This window comes from Musca domestica, unplaced genomic scaffold (genome assembly GCF_030504385.1).
Source record: "Musca domestica strain aabys unplaced genomic scaffold, Musca_domestica.polishedcontigs.V.1.1 29, whole genome shotgun sequence".
In the NCBI taxonomy this organism is placed as follows: Eukaryota; Metazoa; Arthropoda; class Insecta; order Diptera; family Muscidae; genus Musca; species Musca domestica.
In genome coordinates this window covers 4,735,825-4,751,177 of record NW_026712296.1, presented here as the reverse complement: position 1 = coordinate 4,751,177, position 15,353 = coordinate 4,735,825, and the positions used below count along the sequence as shown (strand labels likewise).

General features: G+C 37.9%; 3 protein-coding genes across 4 annotated transcripts; 2 read left to right on the top strand and 1 right to left on the bottom strand.

Annotated features, from left to right (window-relative positions):
• Window positions 1-340: 340 nt before the first annotated feature.
• LOC101887936 (NF-X1-type zinc finger protein NFXL1) lies at window positions 341-3,667 on the top strand. Its single transcript, XM_005176735.4, has 9 exons — window positions 341-643; window positions 700-1,571; window positions 1,634-1,750; window positions 1,812-1,943; window positions 1,999-2,207; window positions 2,281-2,470; window positions 2,531-2,731; window positions 2,793-3,047; window positions 3,108-3,667. The coding sequence occupies exons 1-9, from the start codon at window positions 478-480 to the stop codon at window positions 3,528-3,530; spliced, it is 2,565 nt and encodes an 854-aa protein (XP_005176792.1). The 5' UTR covers window positions 341-477; the 3' UTR covers window positions 3,531-3,667.
• On the bottom strand, window positions 3,551-9,189 carry LOC101898003 (dosage compensation regulator). 2 transcript variants are annotated; one of them, XM_020039974.2, is made up of 5 exons: window positions 9,004-9,189; window positions 8,434-8,944; window positions 6,874-7,195; window positions 5,342-6,568; window positions 3,551-5,273 (listed from the first exon to the last, which is right to left on the bottom strand). In XM_020039974.2, the coding sequence occupies exons 1-5, from the start codon at window positions 9,080-9,082 to the stop codon at window positions 3,672-3,674; spliced, it is 3,741 nt and encodes a 1,246-aa protein (XP_019895533.1). In that variant the 5' UTR covers window positions 9,083-9,189; the 3' UTR covers window positions 3,551-3,671. The 2 variants fall into 2 exon arrangements, with proteins under 2 accessions (XP_019895533.1, XP_019895534.1); XM_020039975.2 differs by lacking the exon at window positions 9,004-9,189 and adding an exon at window positions 7,296-7,457 and having other exon boundaries at window positions 8,434-8,575.
• Window positions 9,190-10,410: 1,221 nt separating this feature from the next.
• LOC101898291 (kinesin-like protein KIF23) lies at window positions 10,411-15,032 on the top strand. Its single transcript, XM_011297954.3, has 6 exons — window positions 10,411-10,569; window positions 10,631-11,401; window positions 11,479-12,028; window positions 12,290-12,611; window positions 12,682-13,253; window positions 14,125-15,032. Exons 1-6 carry the CDS (start codon window positions 10,559-10,561, stop codon window positions 14,617-14,619), a joined length of 2,721 nt encoding a protein of 906 aa, XP_011296256.1. The 5' UTR covers window positions 10,411-10,558; the 3' UTR covers window positions 14,620-15,032.
• The last annotated feature ends 321 nt before the right edge of the window (window positions 15,033-15,353 follow it).

Sequence of the window (15,353 nt, the reverse complement as noted above, 5' to 3'; positions counted from 1 at the left end):
CCATTCGACTAAATGTTACATTTTGCTTACTATTTCTTTATCGTTCGTGCTGTGATTTTTTGACAACTAATTTAAATTATCAGCTACGGTAAAAATGATTAAAAAATGCACATCATAACAACTTCCGCTTGGAATCGTATAGGAAAACATATACAAATCTACATATTTTTGAAGAAACATTTAAAAAATTTTGACATTCCATACCTTCTATTCTTATACCATGGTACAGGTGTTCCAAGATATTCGACACTCATTCCTTCGTTCCTACAGTGAACAGACATATGTTTTATTGAAAAATGTTTTTGATCTTCTAGAGCCCTTAAGCAATCATTATTTTTGCTTTGATTTTTTCTTTTATCGCTTATTTCCGCTTTCATTCTTTATTCTTATTGGCGCTTTATTCGGCAATTCTGTTCCAAATTCTACGTGTCCAAGAAGACGAAGACGGTAGTTTTCTGATCGAATATTATTTTAACGATGCCTCCAGCAAAAGCCAAGAAACCTCAGTCAAATAACGCTACAAATGCCATTCAAAAATTCAACGAAGTCCATGCCCGGAACATCGATGTTGCTAAGAAAATGGTGGAAAACTATGAATCCTCTGATTCCGACGAGGATGAGCTGGATGAAAAGACTATTTTAAGTGGGTATTATGAATTAAAATTGCCGAGTCCATAATCGGATTATGATGTTTTTTAGATTCTTTATATAAGCATTATGCCAAAGATGCGGTAGACGAACATATGCTGGCTAAAACCAGCAGTTTTCTAGAAAATATCTTGCAGTCCGGTGCGGCTACGTGCCTAATTTGCATTGGTAGTATAAAACGGGCAGATTCAGTTTGGTCATGCCGACATTGCTATTGCCTTTTTCATTTGAACTGTATAAAACGATGGGCCAATGATAGTATGGCCCAGATCAAAGCGAAGACCCAGAATGATCAGCAGGGATATTATAATAATATGGGGGAATATGTTCCCCCAAAGAAGCAAAAGGCACTTCACTGGTGCTGTCCTCAGTGCCGAAAAGAATTTGCGCCCGAGGAAAAACCATCGACATACGAGTGCTTTTGTGGCAAAGAAATAAATCCACCTTCTCAACCCTGGCTAGTGCCTCATTCGTGCGGAGAAATATGTGGGAAAGCACTCCAACCAAATTGTGGTCACAAATGTACGCTCCTGTGTCATCCTGGTCCCTGTCCACCATGTGCTCAATATGCAAACACAACATGCAAATGCGGCAAATCTCCTCCAAAATCTGTTCGCTGCATTGATAAAGAATGGGAATGCCAAATAAAATGTGATCGCCGTCTAAAGTGTGGAGAACATACTTGTGGTAGAATATGTCATAAGGCAGGGCAATGTCCACCCTGCAATAAGACTAGTGAACAACGTTGCAAATGTGGCAGAGAATCCGCCAAGAGACTGTGTTCTGACTTGGAGTGGCAATGTAAGAATGTCTGTAACCGTAAATACTCATGTGGACTACATGTCTGCAAAAAGATATGCCATACTGGCGATTGTGGTGAATGTCCGTTGAGTTTACCACGCTCTTGTCCTTGTGGGAAAACTGTACGTATATTACAATTTAATTTTCTTGAAAGTGTACGAATTTGAATTAATATATCTTGCAGAAAAAAGTTGGACCCTGTACGGAGACAATAGAGCCCTGTGGTGATACCTGTCAAAAGTTATTGCCTTGTCAGCTGCATAGTTGCACACAGCGGTGCCACAAAGGCAACTGCAATTTGGTATGTTGTTGCTTTTAACTCAATGTAGGTATGTGAATCTAATAACTTTTCATTCGTATAGTGTCTAGTAATTATTAAAAAGAAATGCCGTTGTGGTATGCATGAAAAAGAACTGCCCTGTTCCAAGGAATTTACATGCGAAACGAAGTGTAAGCAAATTAAGGATTGTGAGAAGCATCCATGCAACCGCAAGGTATCTTTTGTTAACATTTACAATAAGAAACTATCTAATATGTTTTTTTAAATAGTGTTGCGATAAAAATTGTCCCCCATGTGATAAAGTTTGCGGGAAACCTCTATCCTGCGGTAAACACAAATGTCAATCTATCTGCCACAAAGGCCCATGTTATCCGTGCCAACAACAGTCGCAAATTCACTGCAGATGTGGCAAAACAAAGAAAGTGGTTCCGTGTGGTCGAGAACGTACAGCCCGTGTGGTCTGCATGGAACCTTGCAGGTATGAATTCTCCGAACTGAAAATGAATGCCTATAGGTATATGAGTCATTGAATCAAATTGACATATCTGCAGAATTCCCTCAAAATGTCACCATTATAATAAACATCGTTGTCACAAAAATGAGTGTCCACCATGTTCACAACCTTGCGGATTACTGAATGACGTCTCAAAATGTGGTCACATATGTAATGCCAAATGCCATGCTGCTGTAAGGACAATTAAGAAAACGAATAATTCTAGCATTTGGGAACCAACGAAACAGGTAACAACGAATCGAAAAAAAAACTTACCAACAATGTTTTACTAATTAAACTTTTTTTAGGTGGAATTTAAACCTATGCCACATCCTAGATGTGAGCACAAAGTCTCGGTAACTTGTATAGGAGGACACGAAGTCTCCGATTGGCCCTGTTGGAATTCTAAACCAAGTTCATGTCAACGCTTATGTAACCGTCTGTTGAAATGTGGAAACCACAAATGTCCTCTCGTTTGCCATAGCGTTCCCGATATAAAAGATATGAACGTAAGTAAAATTACAAACAAATTTGCATTTGCTAAATAATATGATGTTCTTCTCATTTAAGCAACAAGTCGGCTGTGCTCCTTGTGAAAAAGGCTGCAACATTCCACGCCCAGAAGGTTGTACTCACCGATGTCCCAGACCATGTCATTTGCCACCATGCCAGCAATGCAGTGCAGCAATTAAAACCAAATGTCATTGCGGCCTTATGTCTATAGTCTATAAATGTAGTGATTACTATAGCGCGGAAGGCACAGATAACGATGTAGCTGAAAGACAGGAAATTTTAAAAAGTTGCGGCAATCGTTGCCTAAAAAATGTAAGTAACTATGTCGTTCATAAAATATAAGTTGTCCGTGTCCTATCGTTTCTTGTTTAGTATCCCTGTGGCCATCGTTGTGTTGCTAAATGCCATTCTGGCCCTTGTCCTTATCCAGAGGCTTGTCGGAAAAAAATCCGCATATTTTGTACATGTAAACGTCTTAAAATGGAAGTTCCATGCGACAAATATCGTTCCGGCTTTAACATTCTAGATTGTGATGAAAATTGTGTGGAAACACAGAGAAACATTGAAATGGCTCGTCAGCGGGAGCAAGAACTGTTACGAAAGCAAGAAGAGGAGCGCAATCGCTTAGAAGTTGAACAATTCGAAAAGAAATTTAACAAACGCAAGCCTAAAGAACGTAAGCCAGTAGAGGTTAAGGCCAAAGCACCAACTAACTGGAAACTAATTGGGTTGTACATTGGTATTCTAGCAGCCATAGCATTAGCTGTAGCCTTGGCTTTGTATGAGGAGCATTAAAGTGAAAGCATAAGAGTAACTTTTCCAGTCATATTTTATATGTTTATTATTAGGTATATAGCATGTCTTAAATAATTTGTATATATTCCAATTAAATTATATACGATTTGAGAATAAAATATTGGTTGAATATCATATGAATTAAAATCGACGATTTCCATAACCACTACGTCCAAAACCACCTCTATTCCAATTGGGACCACCACCTCCATAACCACCACTGCGTCCACCACCGAAGCCGCCACCTCCTCCATAACCACCACTACGTCCACCGCCAAAGCCACTTCCTCCACCGTAACCGCCACCGCGTCCTCCACCAAAACCGCCTCCATCAAAGCGACCACGTTTATTGGGTCCTCCGTCTCCACCTCCAGGTGGACCGCGGCTTTGGAATGGCATAATACCCTTCTCACGCTGTATTTCGAAATCGCCCGCTGTCATTACCGACAGCTCCTTTATAACCTGTACCAATTTTCCTTCTGTTTCACTCATGTTCAAAATCTCAGCAGGATCATCACATGCCTTTGTTATTAGGTCTTCGATGGCAGGTTTTAAAGCTGCCAAGGACGCGGCCAAGCGTGGATCCATTTCGAAATTAAGCCAATTGTCTACTCGCACAATATTATCCTTAACCAAATCAATTTTACGACTTCCAAATAATAGCAGATGTAATGGCGAAACCATGGTCATTTGTTTACAGGATACAGCTCGTGTGCGTATTTTTTCTCCAAAAATGAAAAAGGGATATGGGAATGTTACTGCTAAATTACTACAATTAACCGATGTTTTATGGATAAGAGCCGCCTTGGACTCTGTGGTCAAAACTTTGCGCTTTTCTTTGTGATAGCAAATATTCGGGTATAGGCCGATACATAACAAGGCTATGGAAACATCTAGTTGGGGGTCATCGGCATTGGCATTAACGTGGGTGGAAATCATACTTTCTTCGGGGAATCCAGCTTGCACGAGCAAGTCCAGGAGTTGATTTTTGGCTTCGGCCAACACTCGCATAGTGGATAATTGTAAACCTTTCCACTCACAGAACCGTATCTCCTCATCATCTCCTTTGCGGCGGGCAGACTCCCACATTTGTTTTGCCACAATCATAGCTACATGATCGGAGCACTTATTGCCACCAAGAGCTTTTTGGTGATTCTGTAAACGCCTCTGTCCCAATTCCAAAGCAAAGATTTCAGAGAATGTACTCGAGTATGAGGCCATGGTAGCTGTAATATCTGCACAACCAAATACAGTACTCAATACCATCATTTTACCTAACTTTGGTTCAATGGGTAGCCTGGCCAAAATGCGACCCAATGGCGTTAGCTCATCGTTGTTATCCAGACAACGCATGTCACGCAACAACACTTCGGCTTCAATTACAGCATCCAATGGAGGTGGTTCCAAGGCCTTCGACAAGAACTGATGTATTGTGCCCAAGCGCAATAGTTTAATAGTCAAAGCCATCTCATGCAACGGAGTACGGAACATTTCAGGGGTCAAATACTCTTCCAGTGCTTGATAACGAGCTTTCGAGCATAAGGTAAAACAGAAGCCTGGACGTACACGACCGGCTCGGCCTTTGCGTTGTTCCAAATTGGTACGACTTGCCCAAACCGTGGCATAACTGGTAAGATTGTTGTGTGAGGTGAACATTTTCATACGAGCCTTGCACAAATCAATTACAAACACGATGTCGTCTATGGTAATGGATGTTTCGGCAATGTTTGTCGACAAGATAATCTACATACAAATTAACATTAATTATTTAAACAAATTAATAGGTGAAAAGATTTAAATCCAATACTTACCTTTGTCACACCATCTGGTACCGGTTCGAAAACTTTACGTTGGTCTTCTCTTGGAATTTGAGAATGACATGGTAGTATGCGATATTGTGGGCCACCAAATTGGTTTGAATTTTGCAAGTATTTCATTAGGGCAAAAATTAAATTCCAACCAGGCAAGAACACCAATATCGCTCCCGGTATGTTCTTGGACTTGATATGTGACAACAACGACTCGATCAATTCAAATGAGCACTCTGATTCGGACAAAGCTGCCATGGTTGCTTTAGTTTGTTGTGAGTATGAATTATCGACCACTTTATTGAGATTCTGGTCAGAGGGATCATCGCCATTTTCCTTCAGAATGGCAGTCTCTTCATCGTCCTTATCTTTGTTTCGTTTGCGCGAGTCTGGCGGAGGAACGAATTTTGTCATCTCCACACAATCTTCAAGGAAATACTGTTGAACAGGATAGGCACGTCCGGGCACTTCAAGTACTGGACAGTTGCCAAAATATTCCGAGAAAAGTGTGGTATCGATTGTAGCAGACATAAGGATAATACGCAACTCGGGATAAGTATGAACCATATCGCGGAGAATAATCAACAGAAAGTCGCTGTTAACATCACGTTCGTGAATTTCATCAACAATGATGTGCGATATGCCACGTAGCCCTGCCTCCAGTTTGCGCAGCAACACACCCACAGTGCAAAATAGAATTGCACCATAAGGTCGCGGGAAAGTCGACTCAAAACGCACGGAATAACCCACAGATTCGCCTAAATTTTCACATGATTCATTTGCCACACGTTCAGCTACCGAAATAGCCGATATACGACGAGGTTGAGTTACGTAAATATTACAATAGGCACCCTGGCCAGATGAAATATAATCTTCTAGAATATATTGGGCAATTTGTGTAGTCTTGCCGCAACCGGTATTACCACGTATAATGACGACGGAATTTTCATTTATAGCGTCCATTATTTCGTTGCGCATAGAGGCAATGGGTAATTTCTGACGAAATTCTAAAAACTTCTGGTATTCCGTATTGAATTCGCGTTTATCTTTTGCTGACTTTTCTAAGTCTGAACAAAGATCATCTAGCGATGCCGTAGCTAAGTAACCTTCATCAATATTGCAGGCATTCCATGCGTTCCAGTTCGGTTGTGGTGGAGCCCATGGTACAATAGATGAAACCATTGGCTGCGATTCCCCGCGCTGACGATTGACATCTTTATTTGTGTTTAACTAAAGAAAATTGAAAAATAGTATGTTACATGAAAATAATTACAACAATTGAATAGTTCGATGTTTTTGAATAAAAATGCTGTTTTATCCCGCAAAGGAATCAATTTTGGCATAGCAGAATAATCTTAGAAAATGAAGGTACATAAGTTTGTAACAAAATGCCATCAGAGTTTGTCGCAAAATATAGTTATTTAAAACATTAAACACAAGGAAAATGTTCGATTCCTAATATTGGTATTTTTTTTAACTGATTTCCTTAATTTGGTATCGACTAAATAAAATCTAAGTAAATAGTTTGTGCTTACTTGTAAACTGATGATGTTCGTCTCTGGATCGGGTTTAATGTTATTTATATTAATAATTGGTAAATTCATCTCATTAATAACCTCCTCGATCTTCTGCTGGAGTTCGGGCGCCACCTTGACCGGATAGGGCGTTAACTCTTCATCGTCCTTACGTTGTTTCAGAGTGCCTGTAAAAGCCTCAATCACACCCAAGTGATAAAGTTGGCGAACCAATGAAAGGGCACAAGATTTGCTAGCCGACTGCTTATTCGATCCAGTTTCACGTGCCGTAATCGTACGTTTTAGCTGATTAACATAAATGTGCATTTCAGCCATAAAGCTCCTACAAAAATTTAATGTTGTGCGTACACACATTTTCATTTAGTAACTTCGTTCATTTGCTTCTTTTTTTGTTGTAGGTTTAATTTCGACAACATGCTTACCCTTTTTTTGTCGAACGATATTATGGCGCTTTTCTTATGGACAGTATTTACAGTCTTAATATATTCGGAACTCGCATATAATAAAGGAGCTGCAGCTATCGTAAAACATGTGCTAATGGTGGTTTCGAGAACAAATCAATTATAGGTGTGTCCGCAAGCAGACTGCAATACATAAATATGAACAATAAAACAAATCCAATTAGTGGAAGCAGTGACTTGGATTTTTAACAATTTAAGAGATTTATGTATCGACGACCTTTTCCTGCTCTCTACCAATGAATATTCCGTTTACGTTCCTCAGTCTCTTCCAAAATAAGGAACGTGAACGGAACACGGACATATAAAAGCAAACGTTTACACCTATGTCACTGTTATTCTGGGAGTACTTTTATTCTGCAAAATATTGTAACAATTTGTAAAGTTCATAATTTGTTCTCGCTACCGCCCACACAATATCTTTTCGTTCACCTTCTTACAGTTCGGCATACATATGCAAATATCGCAGAACTAAACATCACACCATTGTTAAATTAAGGTCTGATCTTAGTTCTTCTTTATGTCATATTTCTTCTTGTTTTACTTTAAAGCGCCATAAGATCGTTCAATGCATATACATTTTGCTTATATTCATAGATGTCTAACTACAACAAAATGAGAGACGAAATAATCAACTTATACAATTACACTCATGCTTTTATACAAAATTCCAAATTATATCGATATAATGGCAGAAGTCATCCAATGCAATTTTTTGTATTGATACGACTTTCACGCGCAAAAGGTAAAAGAAAACTATCAAAACAAAAATATTTTTGTGTATATAAGATAATTACAAATAAAATTAATATACATTGTTGATCAAATGCTTTAATAAATTATTTGCATTCTATTTTCTTTAAATCCTGGTTCTGACTTCCCATAACGAGAGAGAGTTCCGGAATAGAAAATTTGCGATACATTTTGCATTGCATGGCATTATGTAGCACAATACTTTTCTCTTATACCAAAACAAATGTCGTTATGGAAGCCAGCTGTATTTACAAGATATAAAAATTTAATCAAGTATATGTAAAATTTTTAGTAAAATAAAAAAATTGTCTATTGTTTTAAATTATTCCCTACAGAAAGATAAAATTACCTTGCATGTTCGGGGCCAACTGGGGTATACTTATAATCCGCGGTTATTTTATTCATTTGCATGAATTGATGAAGTTTAGCTTTGGCATTTTCTATAGTCCAATTACCATGAATGGCCGCATTTACATCAATCGATTCAGCCTCTTTCATGTCCAATTGTTCCTGAGCGCGATCAATTGGATTATAATCACGACGGTTGTCTATTGGGCGATAAGCTTGACCCAACTCTTGTGGTCCCGAATTTTGATCAAACACCCGATTTTGAGGACCACCACCTTCCCCGTTTCCGTTGCCGCCGACGTTCGACATCACTTCCGGAACTGGTGCAGCCGCAACCCCGGCATCGGCTGGGACATCACGTGGATTCAGCTTGCCACTACGTACCAGAAAATTTACGAAATCTCTTGAAGCATTTCGCTCCGCATCTTTTTTATTCGTCGAGTTTCCAACAGCCACATACGGCAAACCATCAATTCTAACTTCACATAGGAAACGTTGACGATGCTTGGGACCTTCATCAAATATTTTTCGTATCATATTGTGAAATTAATGCATTTTCTTGAGTACTCACCGGTGGCTCTCACATTATATTGCGGTTCAGATCTATTTTTAGTACACCACTCATGAAAAAAGGACTTTATATCCGTCATTTTCACAAAAAAATATTGCTTAAATTCACAAAAATCCTTCAAATATATGTATACTTTAATATCCTTCGACCAACGCTTCCAGAAATTTTCTCTATAATGAAGCCTGCTATTAATAGGGATGCACAAGTCGACTTTAGAATAATCGATAAATCGACTTTTGGCGTTTAAAAATCGATGCCGACGCTTTGTTCACATACCTTAAAGAATCTACTACTTTTTGGTTTGTTCCAGTACCTGCAATAGGCTGATTATTACATCTTTCCGATAGATAAAAAAGTGACGTTGTCGGACACATAAATCGTTTTTCGTTGTTACAAGTTTCATTTAAGTATGAACCCTTTATGTTTTAACGTAAATGTTACTGAATTCATGTTGTCATATTTTGTATTGAAAATATGGCAATAGCAGCAAAATGTATTTAAATAAAAAAATTGATAACGATATCATAAAGGGAAAATCTGTTCTTGCATTCTTGCAGTTCTGGAACAGACTAAAAGTTTTTACAGCGAAATGTAAAAGACGAAAATGTAAAAGTTTTTACAACGATAACCGACTTTTCTCTTTATGATATCGAAAAAAATTGCAAACCTAGTAAATTCTTGCAGTTGCTTGAACAAAGCACTTCTATAATTGTGCCATGGGTACAAGTAGCTACATCAAAATTCAACATGTAAATTTGTCGATTTTTGACTTAAAAAAGACAAAGGATTTTTTTATATTTCTAGACTCTAATGTCGATTTGAGAATTCAATTTGATTTGCTGCTTCTAATTGTTTGATGCAATGCAAATATATTAGGTAGTCGCATAAAGTTGTTGTAATCAGTCTTATTTTGGAATTTATGTTGAATAATTTTAAAGTTTATTGATACCAACACAGTTATTGTTGTTGATATTTAGTTTTATACAATGAATGACTTTTTGCGATAATTTGCTCTGTTCCTTCCAGAATCTTCTGGCCAAGCCATGGCAGAAGAATACAGGTAGATGCATCAACGCTTGGGAGCATTGATATGTCAAAAAAAATTAAATGTTTATTCCAATACAGGTAGATTTTTATATGTTTTCTTATACTACGTCATTCGGAGGCTATTATAATTTGCGTTTTTCAACAATTTTTACAAATTTAAATAATTTTTCATTCAACATTTTCAATTCCAAAATTGGTTTGACAGTTCATTGTCCCAGCAGCTGCGTCGACGCGTCTACCTATATTCTTCTACCATGGGCCAAGCATTAAGTAGACCTGCATAACTACTTCTAAATAATCGATATATTTTGATCGATTTTCATTTGTCATCGATATTGTGAAAACTGCCATCGCCGTCAATAAATAATCCTGAGTGACAACCGCGTCATCGCGCCTTGCTTGTTTGAAAAAATAACTGATGTACAATAAAATAAACTGATGAGTAAGTTAAGTTTAGATCCAAGAAATTCATCAAAAATTAAATAAAACAATAATTAAAGCAGACATTATGAAGTCGACGTAAGTTAAATATTTAAAACATCACATTTTATGCAAAAATAAATACTTTTTCCCATTAAAGCGCAAGGACACCGATGCGTGTAGTGCGGACTCCCCACCAACAGCGTGAAATGCGACTCCGCACCCAGACATCGAGTGAATCGAATGGAAGTGAAAATATTCCGCCACGGCCCAAGGATCCTGTTAGTGTATTTTGTAGAGTGAGACCATTGCCGTCAGAAGGAGATCTGTCTTGCATTACGGTAAAGAATTCAACGACAATCGTTTTGACACCACCAGAACAGGCTTTGGGCAATAAACATTGCGTCCTCAAGGAAACCCAATGCATATTTAAGCACGTTTTTGAAGCGAGGGCTACACAACAGGAGGTTTTCACGAAAGTGGCACAACCTTTGGTTGAAAATTTGATCCGTGGTCGCAACAGTTTATTATTCACGTATGGAGTAACTGGTAGTGGCAAAACTTTTACAATGACTGGGGACATACGACATCGTGGTATAATGCCGCGCTGTTTAGATGTTCTATTTCGCACAATATCTGACTATCAAACCAAGAAATATGTTTTCAAACCGGATCGTTTGAATGGGTTCGAAATACTGTCCGAAGCAGATGCTCTACTTGAACGGCAGCAGGAAATGAACCAGCGATTCGCCGGTGGCCGAGGACCTCTCAAACGTAAGGATTCGGATCCTGAACTGGCATCACAAGCATCGTGTGAAATGCCGCCATTACAAGGCATTGACGAAGATAATATGTATGCAGTTTTTATAACATATGTGGAAGTATACAACAATAGTGTATATGATTTATTGGAAGACGGCGGCATTCAGAAGTAAGTTACATATAGAACTGTTCCATATTAGGAACAATAATATATTTAACTTTTCTCCTAATTGTCCATTTATACAGATCTTTGCAAAGCAAAATTATTCGCGAAGATGCCAATCACAACATGTATGTGCATGGAGTAACTGAAGTCGAAATTAAATCTGTTGAGGAAGCCATTGAATATTTTCAAATTGGTCAAAAGCGTAAACGCATGGGTCACACTGTGCTCAATGCCGAATCTAGTCGCAGTCATTCAGTGTTCAATATTCGCCTGGTCCAGGCCCCAACTGATTGCCAAGGTGAAAATGTTGTCCAGGATAAACGAACCATTACCGTAAGTCAACTATCTCTTGTCGACTTGGCGGGCAGCGAACGCTCATCACGTACAAAAAATACTGGTATGCGCTTAAGGGAAGCGGGTAATATAAATAATTCACTTATGACACTACGTACCTGTTTGGAATATTTGCGAGAAAATCAATTGTCTGCCGGTGGCAATGTACCATCGAAAAAGGTTCCATATCGTGATGCAAAAATTACACATCTTTTCAAAAATTATTTTGATGGCGAAGGACAAGTGTCAATGATTGTTTGTGTAAACCCGCGGGCGGAAGATTTTGAAGAAAACACGGTAAGTTATTGTTTTGCATTAATTCGAGTTGAAATTTAATGTAAGATTTGATTATCTGTTTAGCCTTTTTTGAGCACGCATTCATTGTTTTTGCTATTATCACTTACTTTTTTTGGTTCCAAAAATAACATATTTTCTTTTCTATCGTTTGTTGCATCCGTTTTAAGGGAAAAAGAAAAGCATGCCTTTATACAGCACTTATTTAAAGCTTTCTTATGCTAACATCTTCGTCACCAATATTAAATAGTTAATTTTTTCTAGCAAGTTATAAAGTTTGCTGAAATGACACAAGAAGTTCAAATTGCAAGGGCAACGCCTATGAAAGCTGATTTAGGTTTGACTCCTGGTCGACGCAAAGCCAATAAACTTTTCAAAATAGCTGTTAACAATTTGAACGACTTGGGCTATACCGATGCTCAGAAATTGGATGTAGATGTGGGACTTGTTTATACCCTAGGACCCAATTTCCCAGAATATAATTTGGATAGTCCAGAAGCAGAAGATACCATCGAAATGCTTATGCAATATTTAGTGCAAAGGATCGAAAAGCGAAAGTTATTATGTGAAGATTTGGATGCAAGATGTAAGTACGAACTTCTTGGGACAAATATGCAATTTCATTTAATGTTTTTTAAACCTAATTCTTTCGGTAGTGGACAATTTCCGTTCCCTTTTAATGCAAAGAGAAAAGGAAAATCTTTCACTTCGCACCGAATTGGCATCATTAAAAGCAGTGTACAAACAAGAACGCGATCGTAGTTTAGCATTGGAAAACAAAATCCGTGTGCATGAAAGCTCTATAGATGTACTCAATAATAAATTGGGCAATCGCGAAAGACAGATCGATGACCTAACAAGAAAATTGAGAGACCAACAGAATCTTCTTAATAAAAAAGAGCAGGAAAAGGAACATCAAAAGAAGAAATTCGATTCGAAACTAGCTGTTGAAGTTGACAGGCGAGATAGACTGCATGAACTCAAACACGCTAAATTGCAAAATAAAATTCGTGTAAAAGATGAAAAACTGAAACTCTTATCGAATATTATAACCTCAGATGATTTGGCTTTAGCAAAACTGCCGCGTTCTAGGAGTATAGATAACCTCACGGAGGACAAGGATTCCCAGCAGGCAGCACAACAACAAGGCGTTTCGGGATCTATAAGAACAGGAACAGCTACGGCTACACCCAGAACAGATGTATATAGTGCTGCAAGAGTGCCCAGAGTAAGTTACGAGAAAAGGCTGAACGACATTTTCATTTTGTGGAGTTTCTAGAAATAAATTAAATCATTGCAAATAGTATAAAGGGTGAGATAAAAAAACTGACGCCATAATTTTCCCATTGTTTTAAATCTTGTTGAATGAAAGCAAAAAATATCGGAAATAGCATCAAATTTTAGAATAAGTTCAGATTTGTTCGAATTGGTCACCTTTGGCACGAATTATGGCCTTTGGCGCGAGCTGAGTGCGATTGTGCTGAGTCCTTTTGGAATGTCCAAAGTCTGCGGTCAAAATGTTTGCGTGCCCAAGGCTTTAATAAACTCTCCACAATATTTTCGCGTTAATATTTGGCATTTATTCTGACGCCACGGTCGATTAATACGAGCAGAGAGCGACCATCGGCTGTTATGGCGGCCCACACCATAACCATGGCCGGCGCTTGAGTTCTGGTGGCCAACCGAAGGTGCACATTTTCAGCTGACTTCTTTGGCAAGTAAGCACGATCATTTTGTTTGTTTACAAACTGGTGCGAAACACAAAAGATTTATTCACATTTAAATTCTGGAGTGCTCTAAAGATAGTCACTTGTGGTTTTCCAGCCAATTAAAAAGAAATCACACCATCACGCTTGAATTTCATCACGAATAGTTTTTTTCTGGAAAATTCTCACCAAAATGCTTTTGTACGGTTGTAAACAATATAATGAGCTATCACTGGAATAATTTTAACAGCTGTCGGACGAGTGGCTTAGAAATGACAGCAGTCTGAAGTTGGTTGTAGTCTTTTCATCTCACCCTGCGTATTTTCTATGGATTTAAACTTCAATTACTTGTTATCATTAAATCGAACATTACTAAATTATATATCTTTTCAGGGAATGGCTGCTGCTAACAGACGACATCGTAGATCTCGATCAGCTGGCGAAAAATGGATAGAACACCGTGCTCAGAATCCCGTTCCATTAGGTACTGTTTTGCAGCCGTATCTCAAGAATCGCAAATCAATTACAAAGCTAACGGACATGAAAGATTTGACAGGACACAATGCCAATAAATACATGTTGGTATCCCAAGAGGCTGATACCGATGGCGATGTTGAGACGAAACTCTTTAAGGGCAATATTGTACCCACATGTGGCGGTGGTGCTCAAGTTATATTCGATGATGTTGAGTGCTTGAAACAGAAATCACCGGTGCCATCACCCAATCGTAAGAGGCCTATCAATACTGATAATGGTGGAATTCTCAGTAATATTGGCACAACAGTTTCCGCCCTTTCAGCCTTGACCAGCTTAAATTCGGCCAATGATGTTGCATCAAGATGTAATGTAGGCATCGAAGGACACACCGTCAAACGAACTAAAGTATGAGGATGGAAGGAATATAGGAATTACATCACGCAACAGCATTGTATTTAAAATATCGGAAAACAGATATAGGAATTCAAATAAGTTTTCGTTTCTAAATTGGACTTTCAATAGAGTAGCATATATTTTTTTTATTTTATAATAATGTATTGTATTGATTTTGTTAACGATTTAATATATATGAAAAACTTTTCCCTCCCATAAAGCAGTATTGGAAGCAAAATCCAACTTATGTATATGAATTTAATGACTTGATCAGCAGCATTACTTGAATTTGTAACTTATACTCATAATAGCATTGAAGTTTAAATATGATTATATACATACTTTGCATATATTTTATTATTTCAAATAAACTTTGTTTTGAATTATAGAATAAAACGAAAAACAATGGTAAAGGTATAACCCAGGTACAACATTGTGCGTTTGAATAATACTATCAACTATCTCAATGGATAAAAAACAAAGATGGAAGTTTTTGCAATGGAGTTTTCAGAGACATATTTTTGGTGTTTGATAGACTTATTAATAGTACGACGCTATGAAAAATCTAATTCACATATCTGGTGCATTATCATAACAGAATAGTAATATTGGGCTTCGATAAAAATAAAAACAGGAAAACAGGTTATTAAACTGCGTAATGGAATTTGGACGTTGGAAAGTGTTTTTGGTCATGTCGGCCACATACTTGAATGACAACTGGTTAAAAGGGCTTACAATATCATGATATTTTT

Coding starts and splice junctions, on each gene's coding strand:
- LOC101887936 (XM_005176735.4), top strand. CDS start 478: ATGCCTCCAGCAAAAGCCAAGAAACCTCAGTCAAATAACGCTACAAAT. Junction 644..699: donor GGATGAAAAGACTATTTTAA/GTGGGTATTATG, acceptor GATGTTTTTTAG/ATTCTTTATATAAGCATTAT. Junction 2,208..2,280: donor GTCTGCATGGAACCTTGCAG/GTATGAATTCTC, acceptor ACATATCTGCAG/AATTCCCTCAAAATGTCACC.
- LOC101898003 (XM_020039974.2), bottom strand. CDS start 9,082: ATGACGGATATAAAGTCCTTTTTTCATGAGTGGTGTACTAAAAATAGA. Junction 8,945..9,003: donor ATATAATGTGAGAGCCACCG/GTGAGTACTCAA, acceptor TATTTGATGAAG/GTCCCAAGCATCGTCAACGT. Junction 6,569..6,873: donor CGAACATCATCAGTTTACAA/GTAAGCACAAAC, acceptor AATTTTCTTTAG/TTAAACACAAATAAAGATGT.
- LOC101898291 (XM_011297954.3), top strand. Junction 11,402..11,478: donor GAAGACGGCGGCATTCAGAA/GTAAGTTACATA, acceptor CCATTTATACAG/ATCTTTGCAAAGCAAAATTA. Junction 12,029..12,289: donor AAGATTTTGAAGAAAACACG/GTAAGTTATTGT, acceptor AATTTTTTCTAG/CAAGTTATAAAGTTTGCTGA.